This window comes from Borostomias antarcticus (genome assembly GCF_949987555.1).
Source record: "Borostomias antarcticus genome assembly, chromosome: 7".
NCBI classification, from domain to species: Eukaryota; Metazoa; Chordata; class Actinopteri; order Stomiiformes; family Stomiidae; genus Borostomias; species Borostomias antarcticus.
In genome coordinates this window covers 4,524,066-4,549,065 of record NC_140240.1, presented here as the reverse complement: position 1 = coordinate 4,549,065, position 25,000 = coordinate 4,524,066, and the positions used below count along the sequence as shown (strand labels likewise).

The window sequence follows — 25,000 nt, the reverse complement described above, 5'->3', positions numbered from 1 at the left end:
GGTGGCATGTTCTCCCTGTGAGTGGCCCTGTAAAAGGACACCTTTACAAGCTCATAAATAACAATGGTGAATGGGAGGGCGATGCAGACACATGGGGGTCACCTCTGCACAAGTAGGGCACCGGCGTCCATAGAGGTTTGGGCGCGCCGACGCGCCCCGACCAGAAGTGGCTGGCATCAGCAGGTTTTGCGGAGGCGTCTGGTTAATATTTAGGACGAGGAGCCGCATGTTCTCCCCCAGGCCTCTCTCTCTCTCTAATCTCGCTCCGGTGCCAGCCGGGCGACAGGTGTCTTTTTCCAGAAAGGGTGTGATAAATGAATCTGTGTTTGACTGAGGCAGAAAATAAAACACACCCTACAGGATAACAAATAAAAACAAGTGTCCCAGCCGTCTTAGATCTGATTAATCAAACAGAAAATTGCCGTCTCCTGAGTCTCAAGCTGAACAACTGAGGCTGAGGAAAAACAAGATGATTAATACAGCTGTTTGATTACACACAGTGACATCCACAGTGGTGAGCTAGGACCACAGCTAGGACCACAGCTAGGACCACAGCTAGGACCACAGCTAAGACCACAGCTAGAACCACAGCTAGGACCACAGCTAGGACCACAGTCCACTCGGTAACTTTGATGCAAGTCATGCGACAGTGCAATTGCTACTTAACATTTGATGAATATCCCGCTACCAAAGGAAGCTCTACAGTTTAATTAAGATGATGAGAGCCTTCTCGTTTCATTGTGCTTGACATTTATTGCAATCCCACGTAATGATGTCACTTAGTCTCATTATGCATCTGTTGTTGCCCTTAGCCCATGCCAATGCAATGAATTAATGATGCTTGGAGAGGAGGCAGTGCTCTGGGCCTGGTAGAGGGACAACACGACATCTCAGGAGACCCCGATTACAATGACAGTATCACAGCATCACAACACAGGGCTAGGGAATGGTGGGACAGCATTATCCCTGCCTACTTACATGAATACACATACTGTACCACACACATACATAAGCGCACACACACACACGCAGACACACATGCACATGCTCGTGCGCGTGCGCACACACACATACACACATACACACACACACACACACACACACACAACTTTGTTATGATCACATGGTTGTTGCTGGCGTGCTGTGATCGCTCATCTTCAAGTCAATACGTGTACTCTTCACAGCTCTCGTCATCTTCTCAGCATTATCTTCTCCACATCCCCAATAGGATTCCCCAAGGAATTTCAATAATCGATAACTGTTTACCTTAACAAACAATAGTCGATTAATTGATAAGAATGTCCCGCGCCTGACTGTGCCTTAGTCGCTTCATTTTTGTCTTTCTTCTGCTGTGTCCTTGAAATTTTGCCTTCTCTAAGTGGCGTGGCACCCTCATGTGCAGTCAGACCTTAAATCATGATTACTGTACATTTTCATGCAACTCCCGTTAATAATGTTCGTTCCCAAAAAAAAAAAATTCTGTTCCATTAACAAACGAGTAACCAAATCTAACTCGAATAAATTCTTATTCTTATCGATAGTCGATTAACTGTTAACATCCCTAATCCCCAACGGTCCCTCCTTTCTCTCTGTCTACTTTTACAGTAATACCCTTGGATACAGATGATATAGTCTGGGCTTCTCAATGATGAGATCATTAGCATTATCCTCCAATTAGCTGCTGTAGCATTTGGCTGATCTCCAGCTCACCGGAGCAGTAGGAGATTCTGTAGGACGTGTGAAAATACCCCGGCGTCGCCAGGCTGTGCTCAGTAGTGTGCGGTTTTGCGCTAATGAGCTAACAGGCCCATCGAGGGGGTCTGCTCTCTGGGAGCCTCCTCTGGGATAGTTGTAGAGGAGAGGAGCGCAGACGGGGAGGTGAGAGGGGTTGAAGAGCGGAGGAGTGAGAGATGAACATCACCGTGTGTGTGTGTGCACACGGGATGACTGAAGGGCTGTGGCAGAACCAGGTCATTCTGTTCCACCAGGTGTGTGTGTTTGTGTGTGTGGTGCGTGCGTGCGTGCGTGCGTGTGTGTGTGACGGGTTTGCAGTGCTCAAGTATCTGAAAAGCCTTTGGGAAGTTCCACAGGTGTGACTTATAAGGGTTTGACATTAGACAGTTTACGGAACAGAATGCGGAACATCCTTGAGTTCCAGTGAAGGTACTCTGACCAAAGAACAACAGAATTGGAAACGAATAAGAACCTGAGGAATGTTCAGTGTATTGTGTGACAGGCTATCATTTTGGCATCCTTAATACAAGTGCTTTCTTAAGCTTGACATTCATTGCGTTCCAACTGCCAGTGTTAAGGAAGTAAATTCACAGTAAATTCACCAGTTACTGTGTTAGCGTGTTCGTGTGTGTGTGCAGGCTTTTGGGTGTGTGTGAGGCTTCATTCATAGTTGTTATGGAAGGCTTACATCTGTAACTGTATAGTAAATGAGAAAGAGGAGCAGTTTTGAAAAAGGAAAAAATATATATTTAAAAAACAAATTCAGAACATTTTTTATCTATGCCCCAGCGACAGCGTAGGGTCAGCCACTCAGCGCCTTTTATTTTTTGGACTAGAAGTACACAAAAACTACAAGAGCGCTTTTCATGAAACTCAGTGGAGGGCTGTACATGGGCCAATTTGGAACCCATTCAATTCTGGCACGCACAGAGCCACAAACTGCATTCAGGGGCGGAGGTCTGTGCTCTCTGAGCACCATTTCTAGTCTCATCATAAATTGCTCAAAGGCTTTCTCTCTCGTTCGTATTCTTTTCTTTTTTGTGCCTTTCTCGTTTTGTTTATCTCTTATCTGGCTAATTCCGTTCCTTTCTCTCCTCTCTTCCCTCTTCACTCCCATTCTGTCTCTTTTTTTTACCCTGTCGGCCAAAAATGCCGCGACGTGCCACACAGGCTCGTGATCGTTTTACGCGTTCATAACTATGACCTATTAACTGACAGTGATGTCTCAGAGGAATACCGTTTGTCGGCAAATTACACATGCTGTCTCTCTCCCTCTCTCCCCTCTCTCTCTTGCCTACCCCTCTCCCCCTCTCCTCCCCTATCCATCTGCCCCTCTCCCCCTCTCCTCATCTGTGGGGATGAAGAGCAGTAGTGGCAGTCCCCCCCTCCACTTTCCATACAAGGCTATGTTGTCTCTTTCCTTTTAATGTCACCATATTAGTTTTTTTTAAAGGTCAGGTTAGAGAAAAGCAATGCTGGGAAAGAACAGACAGTGACATTTGTCCACATTAGAGGCACATTTCCTAGACCTGCATGTCTCCGTGTCTGCTGCTGCTGCTTTTATGCCTCCTACGTTTCCTTTGGCCTTCAGAGGTAGTTTCTATGGCTGATATCATTATCTCTAACTGCTCATTGGCTTTGAGTAAAAGCAGCTCTTCAGCACACTTGTGTCTGTGGTTGATGTGCGGGAATAATACTAAGCAGAGTGTTTATCAAACCTGAGAGGACGCATCTGCTGTCCAGGTTCAAAGAGGATCAAGGCCGGAGTGAATTATTGGAAGCGATATATAGACAGTAGGTGTGCCACTAATAGACAACCTTCATTTTGACAAAACGTTTTATTAACAGAGTTCAGCAGACGTCTTTGTACCTCTCTGAACACAAGGTCTGAATGGGATTACTCAGATGGTCAGACAAAGCTACATGGTGCGGCACGTTGCTCAGGAGGTAGAGAGGCCTGCAGGGGATCTCAAGGTCCCCGGTTCGATCCCAGCTTGGACACTGAACCCCAAAACCGCTCACATGCGGCATGGTGGCGCAGTACAGTACCTAGTACTGTCGCCTGACAGCAAGAAGGTCTCCAGAGTTTGCATGTTCTCCCTTTATTCATAAGGGTTTCCCCCATAAAGAACCCAAAACATGCAGAAGGACAGATCGCTAACTCCCTGAACAGACCGCTACGTCCCTGGCGAAGATGGACAGGAGCCCCTAGTTTCCCCCCGGGCACATCACACTGCCTACTGCCTGCTTCCGGCTGCCCTTGGAGGAAGGACGATGGGTGAAGAGCAGAGAACATTTCATCGGCGACTGTGTGTTACCATGTGTCCCATGGTCAAATAAAGATTTATTCTTCTTCACCAAACATCAGCTAAAGTCCTGATGACATGTACTGTATGGGATTATCTTACATCTCTGATCTGGAACTATGGACTGTATATCCACCCCGAAAATAAGACTCTAGCCGGGGAGTCAAACTCGGGGCTCAGTGTGTTCTGCTGATATTGTACAAGTAGATTAATTCTGTAAATCCACTGGAGCCTGTTGTATTACAGCAGCAAATACCCTTTCATATGCGGCTTACAGTATGTACTGTAGTTCACATTGGCACACACTGTGGAAGTCATAACAAGGAAGGGGGGTGTATAGTGCTGCATATCTGCCCGTCACTTTATATGTGTGTATGTGTGTGTGTGTGTGGTGGGGGGGGTCACAGCCATATGACATCCTTGATAACTTCCTAAATTCACGCACAACTTGCAACTCCATTCATGCCTCCTCCCTCTTGCTTCAAGTCAGCTGTCCTCTGCAGCTACAAAACATGTCCCACGATCGAAGGAGTCTTCTCAATTGCTTCCAAACCACCTACAGCTCTGAGTGTGCAGAGATGAATTCATCCCCTCTTGATGTGCAGAGATGAATTCATCCCCTCTTGATGTGCAGAGATGAATTCATCCCCTCTTGATGTGCAGTGATGAATTCAGAGCCAAAATGCCACGCCCGCTCTCTTTTGATGATAGAATTATGTATTTTCAATGTGGTTGTAACACCAACCAGAACGACAAACAGGACAAGTGCATGGGGTCGCAAATGTAAATGACAATATTTCCAAATCCTTCTCTGTTTCTCTCTTTTTTCCCTTCCCTCTGTGTGATACGTGTCAGGGGATATGTGGAGAGACTCTGAACACATTAGTTACAGTGGGTGGGGGGGGGCGGGGGAGTCTCCAAGCCAGAGATGAATGGTTTATTTACCCTGTACCTACTGTAGCTGAGGGCATTGGAGGAAGGGAGAGAGAATGGAGAGCTTGAGGAGTTGACAGTGAGTCAGAACAAGAGGGCGAGAGAGAGACATTGTGAGAGGTTTAAAGGTTTGGGCCTCTGGCCTGACAAGTTTCTTCTACAGTCTGACAGCACTTTGTTGGGTTTAAGGCAGAGCAGCTCCAGAGGTTCGGTATGTTTCAGTGTGGATGCTTTTGCTGCTGAAGGTAGACTAGACACACAACCCTGGCCCTCTCCTCCACTACAGGTGGTGTGGAAGTTAAATAAATGGTGTTGCTTATGCTGGCTTCATTAAAGATTACATATTACTTATGTTTGCTTATAGCTTTATTGCAGTCAGGAATGAGTTGTGTCCCCTGGCCTGTTAAGTACTCCCGGTTCTGTTTTATCTTCTTAAGGAACCAAAACAAGACAAGCTCATCTACTGTACACATACTACTTTTGCACCAGTCATGATCATACATACAATTAGCAATATGAGAAACCTTAGTTCATCATCACTGGGTCTGTGGACGACCCTACTGTATGATGATAAACTAAGGTGTCTGATATTGCTAATTGTTTGTATCTAACTGGGACTGCCCTAGTCAGAGAGAAACTCTGCTATCACTGTATGTAAAATATCTAATGGAGATACTGATGATCTGCACAAGCTTTCCTTTTTCAAGATTATTTGGATTATTAATTTTCTTCCACAATGCCCATCCTCCACCTCCTTCCCCTGGCTATTTTGTGACCCACGATCACATCTGGGTCATACTCACGGGGAAATAACACTGAATCCCATAACACAAAGGTTGTGGACCGGCGGCAGACAGATGGTCCACAGCGTTGACAGTACACATATGTTCATTGAGGACTTTGATTCCCATGAGGCAGCAGCAGCAGCCATACGTGTGTTGGTGAGGACGCGCGTGCCCTCGGTGCCCAGTGACAGATGCGGAAGACAATACAGAGACGCCGTGTGTCAGAGTGTGTTTCATCCACTAGGCTGCCTTAGATGCTCAATGGGGACACCTCTTTCCACCCCTTTTGTTTCTTTCTTCCTTTTCTCCACTTTCATCTTCCCTTGCTCTTTCTCTCTGTCACTCCATCACGTCTCTCTCTCTCTCTCTCTCTCTCTCTCTCTCTCTCTCTTCCGATATTCCTCTCTCCTCTCTCCCCTCCTGCCCTACTGCTGTACTGTCCTCTAAAATCAAAAATGAACGGGGATGTACTGTACAAACACAGGGGTCGGGGTTTGCAGAATTCATATTCAGGCCCAGCTCCCTCTCCTCGTCTCTCCGTCTGTCTGCACCGCTGTCTCTCTATCTCTCTGTCCCTCTCCTTCTACCTGTTATATTCCTCCGCTACTGTCCCCACACAGGATTAGACTTAGATTACAAACTGGATTGTTTCTTCCATTCCATTCACTGAAGTCAGAGAGTAAAGGAGTTCATTTGTCTGAACTCTGTCCATAGAGGAGGGAAATACATTAGGCCTCTGTAAGGAAAGACTGAATCGCGAGTCTTAAAAGACGGCATAAAAATGTCAGAGTGTCTTTAATGACAGTCGGCTTGACATTTCCCCAGCAATCGTTTTCATAGGAAATACTCATCCTGAATTTGTATTATCTTCCTGAAACACTGGAGAACAGGTGCCTCATCATTACCTTTGCCCCAGTGAAAGTAGAGGTAATGTTTTCGGTGGCGTTTGTTTGTGTTTATTTGTCTGTTAGCAGGATTATGCAAAAACTACCTGGATTATGCAAACTCAGGTTCAGACTTACTGTACATTACATGTCTTAGTCTCTAATGTTGACGCCGGTGCCATAACCTGACAGGCACTGACTATTTGACCCTGCGAAAAAGCTCAGTGCAACTTCGGAGGCAGCAGCCTATGAGCAAACTTCTGAGTCGACGCAGTCTGGAATTATAATTCCCCCTCACTTTCTCCACTCTTAGAGCCTCTCATAGGATCCAGGGGAGTTGTAGAGGTGCTGAGTAGTGCTGACTTAGCCGAAAGTTCTGTTCTCTGGGCCCGGCGCCCTGAGCCCCGGGCCCTGGATCGGGGGGGGCTGAATCGATGCGGCGCCGCCATCATGGCCGGTGGGACCGGCTGCCACCATCCCTCATACTGTATGTCCTCATCTTGCTCTCTGTCACCTCTCAGATGGCTGCAGTGGGAGGAAGACATATGGGGGACAGACTGTACTGTACTGCAGGTGGGCCCAGCCGAGGTGCTGGACGGTCGATACGCTTCGTTGGGGCTTTTGTAGGTGCTGATTAATACAGGATTAGCTTCCGCAGAAGTTGTTTTGGCATAGCATAGTTTGGGCTTGGGCGGCTCAGACTTGGAGCCCATAAGCCCAGTCAGAATTGTAGGCTCAGAATAATAGGATTTTTTATAGACACACGCGCACACAAACACACACACACACACACACACACACACACACACACACACACACACACACACGCACGCACACTTTACAATTACTCAGTGTTGTTGGTAGAACATACGTACCCATTCCTAACTTGATAACCTGGATGACCTGATCTCTTTATAGATGGAAGACTCATCTGTGGCTAATATATATATTTTTTATCACAAGGTCAAGAGTGATATATTATCAGTTAATGAGAAATACCAAACTATCTCTAGAGAGAGAGAGAGAGAGAGAGAAGAGGGGGTGTGGGGGTAAACATATATACAAAGAGATGCCCGCGTTTGACCTTTGGAGGGTCTTTTTTCCTATGCTGTGGTGAGTTGTCCTGTGGTGATAAGAGTAATGGTTTTGGCGCCATGGGCCCGGAGAGACCCGCCTCCTCTTCCCTGGCTGCAGATAGCTGACCGAGAGCAGGGGAGGCAGCCGGCCCATCCGGCATCTTCCATCTGGAGAGGACAATGGCTGACGTGTAGACCACTGGGGGATGCACACCCCAACAGAAAGGATGCTGATAGGCCCGATGACAGTGTGTGTGTGTGTGTGTGTGTGTGTGTGTGTGTGTGGCGGGGGGGGGGGGGGGGGGGTGGGTGCTATTACCAATGGTATTTCAAGAAAACAGACGGCAATATCTGGCTTTCCAATCTGTGTTCTTAGATGTGGCAGTTTCCTCAGAAGGGTGTTGCTGTGTAGTATTTGATCTCTTTGACTATTTAAATCCACTTTTATTTGAAGTTACATCTTCACTTCAGACATGAAATGGATTTTGAAGAGAGCCTGGTTGAAGCCTTCCAACATTATGCTGATCTTGTTTCTTCAGAAGAGATCAAAAGCAAATAGCAGGCAAAGTAGAAACTCAAGATCAAAATGTGTACGTCTGTTTTAATTGATTTTCTGGAATGGTTCTGAATGACCTCAAAGCAAATGTTTTAATTAAATTAATATTGTAGTGTTCAGTGTACTCTGCATGACTTACTCTCTCCGTATTGAAGTTTATGGTAAAAACAGATGGCTGATACAAATGGTTACTTGAGGACAGGTTTACCAGAGGACAGGTGTGTGTGTGTGTGTGTGTGTGTGTGTGTGTGTGTGTGTGTGTGTGTGTGTGTGTGTGTGTGTGTGTGTGTGTGTGTGTGTGTGGTGGAGATTAGGCTTGGGCCTGGGGGTTGGTTCAGTACAGTATGTTTATGTGTGTGCAGACTAGCAGACATCTCTAATGTTTTTTTTCTCCTTAAGGTATAGAAGAGAAGCTCTGAATGTAAAGTGTTTTTTACGGGGTGAAGATCAGTCAGCATCGATTCCCGTTTTCTCTTCAATGCAAAGCTTACTGTCTCAATTTCACTCGCCGCAGAAGCAATTACGCTTATAATGACAGCCATCAGCACCCAGATGTAACCCTATGGTGCTACTGTATGGTATTCTCGCTCTATTTCGTGTGGTACACAGTGGCCACCAGGTCGATGTCTGCCTGCAGGCTTGGGTCAATCCCCACTGACTGCAGACCCAGACTGTTGATGATAATGAAAGCAATTGTTCTGATACGAGAGATCAATAGAATGACCTTTATCGTGAACGTCAAGATGGTAACTTCAGTTGACAAATGGACATCTGGGAGAATATTTACTTCCACAGTGATTTGCCCTGGATGTCTTGTCGTCCCCAGGTCAGGTGCTCTTCCGCTGAGGAGAGTGAAGCCAGACAAATTGATACATCACTCCTGCGATCCCATAACATCACTTAAGTTCCAAGACAAAGAGCAGAAAAAGAAAAGAATGGAGCAATTACAGATAGATGTCAAACACAAGTACTTCATTTGTTTCGCCTGACTTCTTGGATGGCCTTGATGTGCTCTGAGGCAAAAATAAATAAATGGATGACTGTGTCCCCCGGTCCATGGGCTGGAGACTAATGGCAGGCCCATGGCGATCTCCTGCGCTAGTGGACTCTGAGAGGAGAGAGGATTAGAGAGAGAGGGATGAGAGGGAGGGATAATGAAGGAGATCTGTCTTAAGTCTAATCACCGGTGTTGATCCAGCCTAGAGAGACTGGCCTGCCTGTAGAGCCTGACGACCTTAACCCCCAGGCAATCAGGATTTATCTGACCAGTGTCGTTTTCAGGTAGTTTAGTAGCGTCCGTACCGTATGCCATACATAGGCTTTCTCTGTAGGCTTACTGCTCAGCTTCACTCTTCTGGTGTTTCAGGTGACTTCATCCCTCGCAAGCCTAAAATGGATAATCTTCTCCCTTCTACCATCTTGTTGATTTAAATTGTCCCTGGCATTCAAATAGAGTGATTCGCCATTGCAGTGAACACATCATTACTCCATGTCAATGTTTTTTTTTTTCTCTCTTAGTGAATATGTTGCTTGCTTTTGTTGAATATTCATTAGGAACTACAGTATACAGTATGGATACTTAGCTGTTCTCTAAGTGTGTATTTGTAATGCTAATTACACTAATTGTAGAGTATCAAATTAAGACACAGAACACGGCAGCTTAACAATCACCAGTCTGGGAAAATAACACTTTTATGTTAATAATAAGAAAGGGGAAAAATAGTCAGAGAGAGAGAGAGAGTGAGAGAAAATGAAAGAGATAGGAAATTAAAAGCTGATTACCTTCTGAAGGCATTCTAGTTTCCCTCCGGGTAGAAGCAGGAAGCACATCTTTAGTCCTTTTGTATTTATTAAGCTTATTCTCCGGTGTTCTGTTGACTGGCTAAAAATAACCTGTGGGTGGGTACTCAAGCAGTAAACACTGCAGGAGGACTGCTGTTCTCTATATACAATAATCCACCTATAGAACCCATACACAGACAGGCTGTGATTCAGAACCTGCTCGCCACCAGCATAGCTGCCATAGAAAGGTGGCTGTTGCAAAAGTGTTGCAGAGGTGAATACTGTATGAATCTGTATTTATGTTTAAAAAGGGAGAAACACTGATGGTTGTTTACACCATAGATGTCAGTAATTAGATATGCCTGAGTAAGCAGCATAGATATCTCCCAGTAGCCCCTCTGCTTCCCCTGACCAATCTCACTGTCCACTCCAGCATAGCTTCGTATTGCCTATAGCTCAGGGCTACTGTACGTGGCGTGATTATATGGTACGCCGAGATAACAGGATGTAACCTCGAGGCAGTGCTACGCTCTCTCCTTAGAAAAGATATTTCTGTGATAAAGTGGGCCCTTCTCCACGCGAGCCGGATCGTAGGGGAGGCCTGGCTGGCAGGCGAGGTCTGCGGAGCAAGTGCCAGATGAAAGGAACGGAACATCACTTCTATGCTTGTCCAGGGTGCTCCGTGTCAGAGGGGAGAGCGTCTCGTTAGGACCAGGCTCTGTAGAGAGATTCTCGCGGGCTTATCGCAAGGCTTTTGGATGTTGTTTACTTCCTCCCACTTCTGAGGATATAGCGATAGGATTCCGAAATGAACAGCGAGACCACTTGGCACGGTCGGTCATTAGTAGGGGATTAGATTCACCAGATGTAGGTTATCCCCCAATAAGCCTTGTCATTTGTTTATTACTGTCCAATCAGTGGCGACGGAATATGAAGAGTATGTGAAACAACAACAACCTAGCAATCTGGATGAGTGTGATTGGTTTAAAGAAATAAAGCGTCCGTCCTCCCCTATCCCCGAATGGTACAGTCCAGGCGAAGTGTGGAGATCAGTCTGGCTATTTGAGACTAGTAGGGGATGTATGAGGTGTTCAGTTGAAGCAGGTGTTAGATCTCTGAAGTGATGCACGGCTTCTGCTCTCAGGGCCAGTGGGATGGGCTTGGAAGAAAAAATTGTTCATTAAAGGATTAACATGGTGGTTCAATATAACACTTTCCAGGTATCTTTAGGCAACAACAAAACACATGTGTTTAACTATTTCAGAATTCATCCATACAAATTCTTTTAAAACATGTTTTTAGAGGTCTGAATCTGCCACTCAAAAAGTTCACTCACTCAAAACTGGGCGTGATTATTAACAACTGATTGACAGTTCTCTGAGCAAATGACCAACTGGAATCATTCTGATTGACAGGCGTGTGCCCCGTTACCATAGCTACCACCGCTCCGAGCTAGACAACACGAGCTAGATCGCACAACAGCCAGATCAATAGCCATTTTTCTAGCTGCTTACCAGGGGCATTTACAAAGTCCTTAATATTATATTAACCCCCAAACATTATAAAGATACACGCTACCTAACAGGCCGTATCCTCGAATTTGCATTAGGCCTATTTGGGAAAAGTACGATAAAAGTATAACGACGACACGTCTCCCCCACGACACAGAGGAAAAAGCACCCTGCAGCCGGCCACGCAAGCCTTGGGCTATTAGACTAACGTGATAGCTTTCAGCCAGCTACGAACAGTACCTATTTAGTCAAATAATTGCAATTGTGGGTCTTGCCAGAAGACAGATCATTTGCGCTGTGAAACCGACATAACATCCGCATTGTTCACCAGTCTAACGTTATTTATCTTAGTAGGTGTCCAACAAAGCCAGTTGAACACTGAAACGTTACTGTTCTGGGTTCAACATCTGTCAGTTGTGGTGATATAAAGGAATCGAGCGGAATACCACTGCAATAACTGATTATTGGTCAGATCAATTAAATCATTATAGCTCATTTCACATACAAAGGCAACACAATACATTTTGCAGAAAGGGGCTGGGGATGTAGCCTACATATAGGCTAGCCTACTGATCCTACTAATATGTGGCAGACTGCATGCGTAGCGCAGCGATTCAACATAATCGATGAGTTTGGAGACAGAGGGCCGTGCACCACGACTCCGTGAGCGCAGCGGTCAAGGGGTATAGCCTACTCCGGAGTCTGGAGACTAACAGGTCATGCAGTCAATAGATCTCGTTTTGAATGTTATTGTAATGCCCTCTGGTTATAATAGAATATCGCTACTGGAGCTGTTTAATCCCAAAATGCGCAATGCTTCCTGAAGTTGGGTCGGATCGAGGTGCTGGGATGATCAACATTATGTGGAGCAGATGCCACAGTGATGATAAGCCTTACACAACTTTCAGAATGTTTTGCAGAATTACAATTATTTGGAGTTGTAAATTATGAAAGGAACATAACTTGACTTAACATCTTCACCTCCACCCACCCTGAAATGTAGTCATAATTTTAGCACAGTAGCCTCTATATGCGCATCACAACGCTGCAATACAAGACCTTAGGACAAACGATTCAGTACACAGCAGGTGTGTTTGATCAAGTTAAGATCTCAATGTGAGAATAAATAAATGACAAAAACCCGCACGGGTAGGACTACGTCTTTATTTTCCGAGGTAATTGTTGCGCATACAACATGACATTAAATTAAGACATAGGCTACTTTCTCATAAAACAGGGCGGTGTTGTAACATTTATAATATCATTAGGTGACATTGGCTGCAACCTGCCCTCCAGGACCTGCACACCCCCAGAGCCCTGAAGCGCGGGACCTGGACCTCCCGAGTCCCAGTATTGGAAATGTAGTGATCTGGCTACAAGAAAAGGGGGCAAATTATAAAAGCGATTAGTAATAGCATCGTTATTTTGCATATGCAAAACAGCATAAATTACAACAATAGGCTATTTATCAGTAAGTCTACATTATATCGAATTAAGTTTGAGCGAGAGATAATCGGGAGATTCTTGTGGAGACAAACTGACTTATATCCAACTTTGACTTGGATAACTATTGGCCTATACAACAAAGCACGCTCACAACAGTTATGGTAGGCTATCGCTTCGGAAACCTTACAGCACAGTTTGCACCTGGTGCAAGTAGATTTGATGCCAGGGAAGAGTACAGTATGGTGCACTGTGTTTATGCCAGGGAAGAGTACAGTATGGTGCACTGTGTTTATGCCAGGGAAGAGTACAGTATGGTGCACTGTGTTTATGCCAGGGAAGAGTACAGTATGGTGCACTGTGTTTATGCCAGGGAAGAGTACAGTATGGTGCGCTGTGTTTGTCCCATTGCACTGGAGGGCTAACGTTACCAAAAGCAAATGCATTGAGAGCTAACGTTAGCATGCTAGGATAATTAACACAGCTAGCTGACATTCCAAACATTAGGCTAGCTAACGTCAACATGCTGGATAAAGACAGATAGCTAGCTGGATCAGACAGCTTTTTAAAAACTGTTGCCAATTACAGCTAACGTTATGGTTCGTTTATCTAACAGTAGCTAGGTTGGCTACTCAGACACGGAGATCATGGTGAAAACTTCCCAATATGTATGACAACCACAAATACAATTAGGCCTATAAAACGTACAAATTATATAAAATTAAGAGACTGCAACTATTCAATTATTCTCAAGATGAGAAAGGGTTCAGAGCTGCCTTACCATGTTGGATAGATGGTGAAACGGCGCAAAGACAGCAGGTGCGGGAGGCAGACAGGTTTCAGTTGGAGGCGGGTGCAGGGGAGTGGAGGCGGGATTTTCAAACTTTAGGGTGACGCCAAGAATGGGAAAAACGTCACGAATTCGGAGTATTTTTACCCCGAGTCAAATTGGACTGAAAATGTTACGCTTCCAGTTTCTCAAAAACGACAAAACGGATATATTTAATGTTTTTATTGTGTTTCTTCAATGTCCTATTGTGCAAATAGCACGTTCAAACTCAAAAAAAGTGAAAATCACCATGTTAATCCTTTAAGATTGGACAGTCATAGTTGTTGTTTTTTACATAAATAATATAAGATTAAGGCATCAATTGTTTCTTTTTGGGGAAGTGTTAGGTGTAGGCCATCACAAGCATAAGAACCTTGAGAACAGAGCACCTGAGGGATAGTGTGTGTTTTCAGGCCCAGGAGACACACTGCTGCCCCCTAGTTGTGGATTCTTTAGAATAGCATACAGTGTAGCCTATGTAATACAATCCATATATATATAGTGGTGTAGTGGAGGGTATACAGATGTATATGGAGTGTTACCCACTTCCTTATCCATGGACCCACTATATACTCACGTCTTTAAACACCACAAATGTAAAAACTGTAACATTTCTGCTACGGTATATACATTTCTTTAGTCAGAGTACCCTGCCCACACACACACACACACACACACACACACACACTCACACACCCACAGAGAGAGAGAGAGAGAAAAGCTCCTGGGCTGAATGGAGGTGTATTAATCACACTGACGCCTAGCACTGCGATCTGTGACCCAGTCTTTTAATTGCATCCGCTCTGCTCTGCTCCTGCACTCATTCTTTATCTCCTCTCTTCCCTCTCCCTCTCTCTCTCTCTCTCTCTCTCTCCTGCCCAAGCGTCCTCCGGCCATGCCCATGAGAGGAGACTAATGCAGAGATAAGAGAGAGGAGTGGAGATCTGCCGAGCTTTGCTCAGGTCTTATACAGTAGCCTCGTGAGACGGTCCTGATCTCTCAAGCTCACGTTGTTTCACTCCACTCATCAGTCTGGCAAAGCTCGATAGAGATACATTTGTGCCTGATCAAAAAACGATCAGCCAATTAGCGTTCTATGAGGAAAGGGTGCAGCAGTAGCTCAGGAGGTAGAGTGGGTAGGGGGTAATCCCGGCTCCTCCTGTGCACATGTCAAAGTGTCCTTGGGCAAGACACTGAACCCCAAATTGCTCCCAGTGAGCAGGCTAGCATCTTGCATGGCTGCTGCCATCTTTAGTGTGTGAATGCGTGTGTGAATGAGAGGCCATTGTAAAGTGCTTTGGATAAAACTATATAACAACTACAACTGCTATAACAACAACTATATAAGTGAAGTCCATTTACCATTTATTATTACCATAGAAAAGCCAAAAGCTACGCCGGGAGTGGTTTAGGTGTGACAGCACACTAATTATGTGCCATGGTCCTGTTCCGCCTATAAGTGCGGCCACAAATAACAAGCACAAATTGTTAAAGTGAAACTGAAACACACAAATCCAAGCAGATAGCATTTTAATTTCCCCCACCTTTCTCTCTCTCTCTCTCTCTCTCTCTGTCACACACACACACACACACACACACTCAATCCACACAGGTGACACACACACACACACATACACACACACACACACACACTTCTTTTCTCCATAGCACTTCAGTTTCCTTTTCTTCCTTCTTGTAGCGTCGGAGCTGTCACAAGAAAATGTGTGGGCTTTAGACTGGAGCGGGGGACTGCGAAGCCAGGGGCAGAATTAATTTCCAACTGTGACAGAAGCCTTTGCAGAAAAGTTGCAGTACTTTCTACTGACGGCATGAAAATGGTCTTGGTGGAGGCCTTTCCGCTGACAGAAAATCGGTGCTCAGTAGTATAAGAACCAAAAATTGGAATCCGCTCTTATAGACATGGACTGCTTTAAGAAGCACCGAAGCTGACATCAAGTACAGTACAAAATCAATGAATATGGCAGACATCTTGAGTATCCGGAGAGTTTCTCCTTCACCCCTTAACCATAACGTCAAGCTTCCATGATGAGTTAACTTCTGTCCCACTAACGCCCAGGCTACACAGCCGACATCACGTCATGTCGCCATCGGCGCTGCGTCAACGTTGCGGTATACAAGCTACACCAGCTGTGGTTAGCGTCACGTTCTACTATATCTCTTGCCTATTACAGTTCAGAAGACCTCAATCTCAATATGCAGGTCGGACTGCGCAGGTTGTAGGCTATTATAACCGTAGCCTGTAGTCTGTAAAGCCTTTTTCAATGAAGTGAAAGGTAGTCCCCGCAGAATCACCTCCAAATCACTACAGCCTACCCGAGGTCGGAACTAGGTGCACAGGTTGTAGACAATATTATTATTATAACCGTAGCTTATAGCCCTTTTGAAAAGTGCCCGCTCTCAGTGGAAAAAGTTTATTGTCAATGTCCCCTCGAAGTAGTGTAGGCATAGCCTACAAGTTGCTCTATGCTCTTGAAATGAACCCAAAGTATAATAAATAACGTGAGTGGACGCATGCGTTCGCCGTCAAAAATCAAATCTCGCCGAATGTTTACTATGGATGCAGCCATCGGACGCAACTCAACGCTGACGCGACGTGGGCGGCGTAGCACCTTTCCTTGATTACAATAGCTACGTTCCCAATTGTTGATGCAACGCTGACGCGAGGCTCTGTGTAGCCTGGGCGTAAAGGCGCCATGTTTCTGTTCACAGCAGCCTGCTCGGTGCCGCTCCGCCCCTCCCTCGCACCCGTTCGCAGCTCCGCTAAATCATTGTGATTTGCAAATTGAGGGGGAGGGACTGATTGGACCGTCGGGTTGAGAGAATCTGCTGGGTGTAAGACAGACTGTTTACTTAGCGCTGCGACACCGCAGAGATAAAAACAGCCTCTGAAAAACAGAGAAAAACAGACCTACGCTTCTTCACCATGGCTGGCTGAACTATACTGTAGCTGTCACCTGTGTCTACAGCTGGTAACTGGCCTGCTTCTGCTGCATCCATTTTGTGTCACAGAGAGATAGAGAACGAGAGAGAGAGAGAGAGTACATTGTGTCATTTAAAGAGTCAGTATGGATCTGTGAAAACCACATGATAAGAGGTTATTATATCACCACGGTTCTGGGAATGGCCAGTCGGAGGGTGTGAGTGGAGAGCCTTTGAGGCTTACTTCAGTCCAGGCAGACAGAGAGTTGCTGCCAGGGCTGCCGGCCTCCTACTGGCCCGTTCACATTAGAGCCTGGCGGAGAGCCAGCAACAGTCCGTCTGTCTGTGGGGAGCGGCTGAGGATGGAGGGGCGTCCAGTTAAAGGAACAGAACAGATGGAAGGAGTGGGATAAGGGGAGGAATGGGGCAGGGAGATGAAAGAGTGAATGGGGATAGTGGAGGAGAGGTTGATAGGGATAGTGGAGGAGAGGTTGATAGGGATAGTGGAGGAGAGGTTGATAGGGATAGTGGAGGAGAGGTTGATGGGGATAGTGGAGGAGAGGTTGATGGGGATAGTGGAGGAGAGGTTGATAGGGATAGTGGAGGAGAGGTTGATAGGGATAGTGGAGGAGAGATTGATGGGGATAGTGGAGGAGAGGTTGATAGGGATAGTGGAGGAGAGGTTGATAGGTATAGTGGAGGAGAGGTTGATAGGGATAGTGGAGAAGAGGTTGATGGGGATAGTGGAGGAGAGGTTGATAGGGATAGTGGAGGAGAGGTTGATGGGGATAGTGGAGGAGAGGTTGATAGGGATAGTGGAGGAGAGGTCGATGGGGATAGTGGAGGAGAGGTTGATAGGGATAGCGGAGGAGAGGTTGATGGGGATAGTGGAGGAGAGGTTGATAGTGGAGGAGAGGTTGATAGGGATAGTGGAGGAGAGGTTGATAGGGATAGTGGAGGAGAGGTTGATGGGGATAGTGGAGGAGAGGTTGATGGGGATAGTGGAGGAGAGGTTGATAGGGATAGCGGAGGAGAGGTTGATGGGGATAGTGGAGGAGAGGTTGATGGGGATAGTGGAGGAGAGGTTGATGGGGATAGTGGAGGAGAGGTTAATGGGGATAGTGGAGGAGAGGTTGATGGGGATAGTGGAGGAGAGGTTGATGGGGATAGTGGAGGAGAGGTTGATGGGGATAGCGGAGGAGAGGTTGATAGGGATAGTGGAGGAGAGGTTGATGGGGATAGTGGAGGAGAGGTTGATAGGGATAGTGGAGGAGAGGTTGATGGGGATAGTGGAGGAGAGGTTGATGGGGATAGTGGAGGAGAGGTTGATAGGGATAGTGGAGGAGAGGTTGTTGGGGATAGTGGAGGAGAGGTTGATGGGGATAGTGGAGGAGAGGTTGATGGGGATAGCGGAGGAGAGGAGAGAGTGAAAGGAAATCGCTGCACAGGGCCAGAGAACAGGTGGCGTCGAGGACAGAGCGGAGCGAAGCGCAGCGTGGACAGCGGCAGCGTGTCCGCCATTTACAGTAGGTACATCCAATATTCCATATGGGGGCGGTTCCCGACTCTCCCTCCAGGGTACGGCGCGGTCCATCAGCTAGAGAGCGCGGCCGTGTTCTGGTGTTGCACCGGGGCGGCTCACTCCGCTGAGCGTGACGGCCATTGTCAGCGCTGACAGACGGCGTGGTCCGGGGCGGAGATGGAGCGGGGGGAGGGGGTCATGGCTGCCTGCTCCCTCTGTCTTCGTGTTGCGCTGGCCCCTCTGTCGAACAGAATGTTCTGCGCCGGTACAAACACACACACACACACACACACACACACAGAGCAGCGGAGCAGAATGCCATCACGCCTTAGCCTACTGCCTCCACAGCATCAGGCCTCCTAGAAGTCTACGGGAGACGCTCTCACTCTCACTCTCACTCACACACACACACACACACACACACACACACGCACACACACACACACAATTGACAACAGCATACAGGTATCGGGATCCCGCTCAGTGTCCTTAGGAGCCTAGGAAACAAATCAGTCCATCTCTACTGCTGACACAAACTATGGACAGAGACCTGGCTATTCCACTGCCATCTCTCCGTTTGTCAAGTGTGCTGTGCAGGATCGTGGATGGTGCAGCCTAGGTGTACATGGGTACATCAGTACATGGTTTCAGCCCTCATGTTTAAACAGCCAGGCCCAGATAAGCAGGTGGGATGATAAAACTTTAGGCTAGACGTTAAAAGTTAGGCTAGACGTAACGTTGACTGATTGAACCTGTCGTTGTCTTTTCTAACAAGGGCTGCTCCGCCAGCTGGGAGGTGAGAGGCTGAGAAAACAAAACATTTGATTCCTGTCCTCATTCGTTCTAAAAAAGGACCGCCGAGGAAGGATAAAAAATGAAAATAAAAAACACCTGGCAGAAGCTCGACGCGCACCTTGGCCTGGTCTGACTTGGCTTGCCTTTAACGGCCCTGCCTCTCTGCAAGGCTGTCTTTCTCTCTCTCTCTCTCTCTCTCTCTCTCTATCTCTCTCTTTTTCTGTCTCTCTCCGTCTCTTGCGTCACCCGTCACGATTTATCACTCACCCTCCTCTCTGTCCACCTCTCCCTTCCTCTCTAACGGAGAGTATGGGTAGCATGCCGTGTGACCGGTCAACCGGCCCTCCCTGGCAGATCATCAGGGGGGCCGTGCTTGAACAAAGCGCCTGGGAGCTGACACAACGCCCTCCACAGGGAATCAAAGGCTTCCTGTCACGACGCCATGCCACGCACGCCATGCCACACACGCCACGCCACACCTGTGTTCCCGTTCCAACAGCCCCACTTGTCACCCACACATGCAGGGGCATGAGTGCAGACATGCCCTCTGAGCCTCTCTTATGCTAACACACATGCACACACACACACACTCGTACACACACACACACACACACTCGCACTCGCACACACACACACACACTCTCTCTCTCTCACACACACACGCACATGCGCACACATGTGCACACATTCGCACACACAGAGCCTTGCTCCCTTGCACCCCACAAGAGACCTACCAAAATGACAACAACTAGGCTTTTCAGTTAATGCTAATTAGAATAATTTGCATAATATTGCCTGCTGTCAGTTGGCACTGCCTTGTGTCTTTGGACAATTAGCGTGATATGGCGCTATGAGACGATGGGTGTGCAATTATTTCCGACTTCACAGTCATACCCTTAAACATGAGAACAGTGAAATAGGAGTTTTCATTTTATTCGCGACTTACAGTATCAATCTCTTCAACAACTAATACTTGCTGTGTTCTATCGTGTAGTACTATATCAGAGGAGGAAGAATGGAGGGTGTACTGTAAATGGATGCCCACATTGTCAACATTGTGTTTGTCATTTCTATGCAGTCTGAGTGAAACAGCAGCCTGGTTTGTGCTGCAGATGTTGAAGAGATCTTTATTAGCCTGTTTGTTGCATCTCTAGACAGGAAGCTGGGCGATGAATTGGATAGATGGCTTGATAAAAAAAAAAAAGCTTGTTGTGCAGAACTCTTCATGGTGGATTTGAAAAAATCCTAATGGGCAATCTGTTCCCTAGGTGATTCATAAAATCAATTTGTCTTGCTATCAGTGTGAGTGAGAATGAGGGATCTACACAAAGCACTTTTAACCGCTGGGTTTTGTGTGTGTGTGTGTGTGTGTGTGTGTGTGTGTGTGTGTGTATGCGTGTGTGTGTGTGTGTGTGTTTGTGCGTACGTGATTGCAAGTCTACTACTCTTCCCCCAGTGTTTCCTCAGCCTCTGACAGAGTGACGCAGATTGATTATGAGTTGTGTGTCTCTTCAGTCGGCCCTAGTACGCTCTCCTCACTAAACAGCCCTGGGCTTCTGGAAGCTTCCCTCAGGTGCCAGTAATGGGGCCATCTGCTAACTAGAGATGTCTAGCAGTATGTCCCTCTGCATAGGAAGACATGTTTACACTTCCTGTGTGTCTGGAAAGCCCCCGCTCAGACGGAATCAGCTCACTCATTAACTGAATGAAGCTAGTTTAAATGGAATCGGTGATGACAGCATTGGATCATCACTGCAGTAGAATAGCATAGTGGAATGTACAGACACCATCTCTCTCTCTCTCTCTCTCTCTCTCTCTCTCTCTCTCCCTCTCTCTCTCTCTCTCTCTCTCCCTCTCTCTCACACTTCTTGGCCTGTCGGCTCTGATCATGATCTCATTGGAAGCACAAACTGCTCGCCTGTGGAGCGGAAAGACCACAGTCAGCCACAACCCTCCCCCGTACACCTCACACTCCACCCCCATGGGAGGGAGCGGACCAGAGAGTGTGACTGACTGGCATTCCTCACGTTGTTCTACTGTATGTGTGTCCCTCCATTGTCTCAGTCAGGCGGAAGCCCTGAAATGTCATTTAAGATTGTGTTCTGTGTGCAAGAAAGTATGTGGAATGGGAAATTTGACTGGGAAAGAAAAAGAGTTTCACAGTCTACTGAATCAGTGTGATTTTTCCCTGCTTTCTCTCGAGAATGCAGGGAAAAGCAAAAGTATTTGGGAAAACACGTATATGTTGTTAGATTTACCTCAGACTTTAACGCTGACAAGAGACAGAGAAAAGATGGCATGGAAATGGGGGAAAATCAAAGTCAATCCACTCCACCACAGATCTGTCACCTCTTTCAACTCTCTTTTTGTCTCTATTTCTGTATCTCTCTCGCTCTATCACACTCTCCCTATGTCTTTATCGGTCTGTCTGTCTGACTGTCTCTCTCTCCATCTCTCTTTCTCCCTTTCTCTTTAGTCAAGTTTGAGGACTGCCAGCACAACAGGGAGGTGGGTTTTGTGAGCAGTGACCCGAACTTCAGTGTCCACCCGGATGGCTCAGTGTATGCTGAACAGGAAGTGGCCAACCTGTCTGAACCAGTCCAGTTCATGGTGACCGCCAGAGGAGTTCATGACCCCCACATCTGGGAGACCACTGTCAAACTGGCCTTGGCTGGACACCCCTCCTCTCCACCTATGAGTCAGGTGAGTCTCACTTACAGTACACACCGCCCCTCGTATAGATCGGTCAGGTCATGGCACACCTCCACTGATGTATATTATCATGTGCTATCTTCACACTTGACACCCCCTTGCCACTTAGTCAGTTGTTTGCAAATACCCTTAGTTACAGTACAGCTATAGGTTTTCATTTCTAATTGGTATAACTCACTTTGAAAAGAACATATATTCTCTGCTTTTATTTTATGGATTAACATATTTGGCTGAAACCAGAGTCCAACGGGCTTCACAGCTAACCATGAAAAAGTGGATGGGTGTTGCTAACGGGGGATTAGAATTCTGCCCACTCCTTGCAGAACAATAATGGAGACCATGAAATAATTGACATTGATTGAGCTAATGTTCCAGTCCGGCGGAGAAAGACAAGAATCAGGTGATGTGGTACCAGTATGTAATTATGTTCCCTACAATGTAGGAAGCAAGACAGAGATTCAATAATAGAACAGGAAATAATTATGTTGCAGCAATCAAATGGAAATGGGAAAACCAGTTTTTAAATATGTTTTAAATTGATATATATATATATATATATTACCTGGCCCTTACAATTTATTCTAGGTATATCTGGGCACATTTTATTCAGATATGAATACAGTAAGTGGTGGTGTAGAAGAAGTAGGTTTTCAGATTATGTGGTAGCGGAAAATTGCTTTCTTGCCCCGTAGAGAAGTTGGAATAAGTAATTGGAGTTGTCTCATTAGATATGCAGCCATGAAAAATGAAATTAGTTATGTGCAGTTCAGTATAAGTGATCAAAACCTCCAGGTTTGTTTCAATCAATGCAAAGTAAATGCTTAATAAAGGAAAGGCTTCAGTGATCTGATGCACTGCCATGTACACCAGAGGCCCTAATCCACCTCTCACAATGCTGATGTGTGTGTGTGTGTGTGTGTTTGTGTGTGTGTGTGTTTTGGTGGGGGTGGTGTGGGCTGTGGTGTCCTTCCCGATAGCACAGAGGCGTTCCCTCCTCCACTGTGACTCCCAATGACAAACAGCACTGCAGATAGCCAGAGGCTCAGGGGACCGAGAGACAGCCCTGTCCTCTGGTCCTGTCCTATACCATCCCCAAATCCCCCACCCCTCCATCCCCGCCTCCGGCCTTTACTACGCCCCTCCCTCTATCCCCCCTCTTGTATCTAACAGTGGTCGGAAGAACTACTTTACCCCAACATTACCATTATCTTTCCATATCGGGGGAGACTATTAGAACCGTGACTGTCAGAGCCTCCGTTAGTCCGTTCTGAGACAGAGTCCACATTTCGTCCTATGAGATGTACAGTACCAGAGTCCACCACTAGGAGTGCCACAGTAGCTATAGTTAATTTTTTTCTATTGCCAATACATTTTTGCTTTGTACACAAAAATATATACTTTGTGTCTCAGGGGCTTCTACTTATGAAAGAGTCCATGCTTTTAGGGCGCAATCCTCATTAGAGCAGAGGTTCACGAGGGCGCATGATTTCCAGGGCGCAGTGATATCCGGATGTGAATGACTTCTGGGTGCACTCGTTTTCACTCGCAAAGAGTGCAATTCAAGTCGCACGTCCGAAGACAATAATAATTATTATTAAAATGTACGCTATCCCCTATGCTGCTACTTTTGTATGTTTGTATGTACATTTGTATCATATCGTACATTTGTATGTTTACCTTGGTCTGATCGGTCTCCCAAGTCGTGCATTCGGGGGCGTAGGCTAAGCTACATAGCCTAGTGTAGGCTAATATCACAACTCATGAGCCTCCGCTCTAATGAGGATTGCGCCATAAAAGCATGACACGCTTATGAAATCCACAGAGCTTAGAGCTTCACAAGCTTAGGAGCTCTTTTGGTGCCTGCTCTACAAGTTATCTCTATGTTACTAACCTACTGTTTCTCATACACTACAGTTAGTTAGTATCGAGGTTAGGTGCATTGTAGGTACGATTATTATTATTATTTATAGTCGTTATGATGACTCTTATTTAGGTTTGCATTGGATAGATCAGAGATAGAGTATGGCTTGGTCATATACAGGTATATGCCCCACCATCAATGTTTTAGTCTTGCCCTTAGGTTGGGAGTCTGGAAAGACTGTCATTTATTTTGTTGAGTTCTAAAGTTCTGCGTTCGTTGTAATGATCATGACCGGTGAAGCACGGGTTAATTAAATCCAACTGTGAGAAGCTTCCCACAGCTATGCTTTGATCTTATGCAATGGTTGTCCATTAGTGTACTTTGAACAATGCTCTCTAGACGGAATTAACATCTCATTCTCTGAGAAGCAGGGCGAATGAAACCCAATGGTCAGAAGCTTCATACTAAACAGAATCCTTTGATTTAGTTGCAAGCAGTTATATATAACGCTGCATACACTTAGCATTGCCATGACGCAATCGCTCTGTCATTTCCACAAAGGAACACGCATCACGCATGGGGGACAACAGGTTTTCTGTGCACTTGTTATGATAATAATCTCCTTTATTATTTTACAGTAAATAGATGTTCACAATTATATACTGTAGATAGAAATGTCAGCCATTGTCATTTGATCCACACTCTTATCGGAGAGGCAGATGCTGAGAGGGAGAGCTGAATCACATTACTTAACCACAGCTCAGCACAACATACAGTAATCAACCCTCTTACAGTACCGGGCCAGTGGCCCAAATGAAGAGGCTCTATACCAACGCATCATCTCCCTCAGAGGAGATTAAAAGATAGACAGCTCAATTACCAGCTAATTTCACATGTGGAGTTTCAGAGTGTGGGACCGGCTGACACGTACACAGGGACTTGTTGCTCTCCCGTTATTGTGTTATATTAATTGCAGACCTGGTTTATCTCTTGTCAGACAAACAGTTCAGCCCTGAGTGGGCGCTGTAGCCTGTTATAGATGAGCACAATGCATATTCATCATCATCGGGTCGTCCACAGACGAGTCTCTCATCTTTGTCTCCAGTTATCCCGGTCCTCCATATTGCTGTACTGCATGTTTCTTTGTTGGTACCAGTACCAGCTTTTAAGACTGCATCTGATCTGTTATTTTGGTGGTCTTGGTAACACATTAGAATAACTATCCCTTATAAATAGTTAATAGATCATCCAAAAAATGTTAGTTGATGACTTATTAAATGCTTGTTAATAGTCGATTTAAAATTTTGACTTAAATAGTTAAAAGATAATGA

At 46.0% G+C, this 25,000-nt stretch overlaps 1 protein-coding gene across 1 annotated transcript in view; it reads left to right on the top strand.

Moving 5' to 3' along the window:
* cdh4 (cadherin 4, type 1, R-cadherin (retinal)) overlaps positions 1-25,000 on the top strand; it is a gene marked incomplete at both ends in the record, with an annotated part of 180,779 nt that overhangs the window by 89,514 nt on the left and 66,265 nt on the right. Inside the window, one exon of the mRNA XM_084440981.1 lies at positions 21,573-21,799. Coding sequence (XP_084297107.1) covers positions 21,573-21,799 — 227 coding nt within the window. The remainder of the gene's footprint in view (positions 1-21,572; positions 21,800-25,000) is intronic.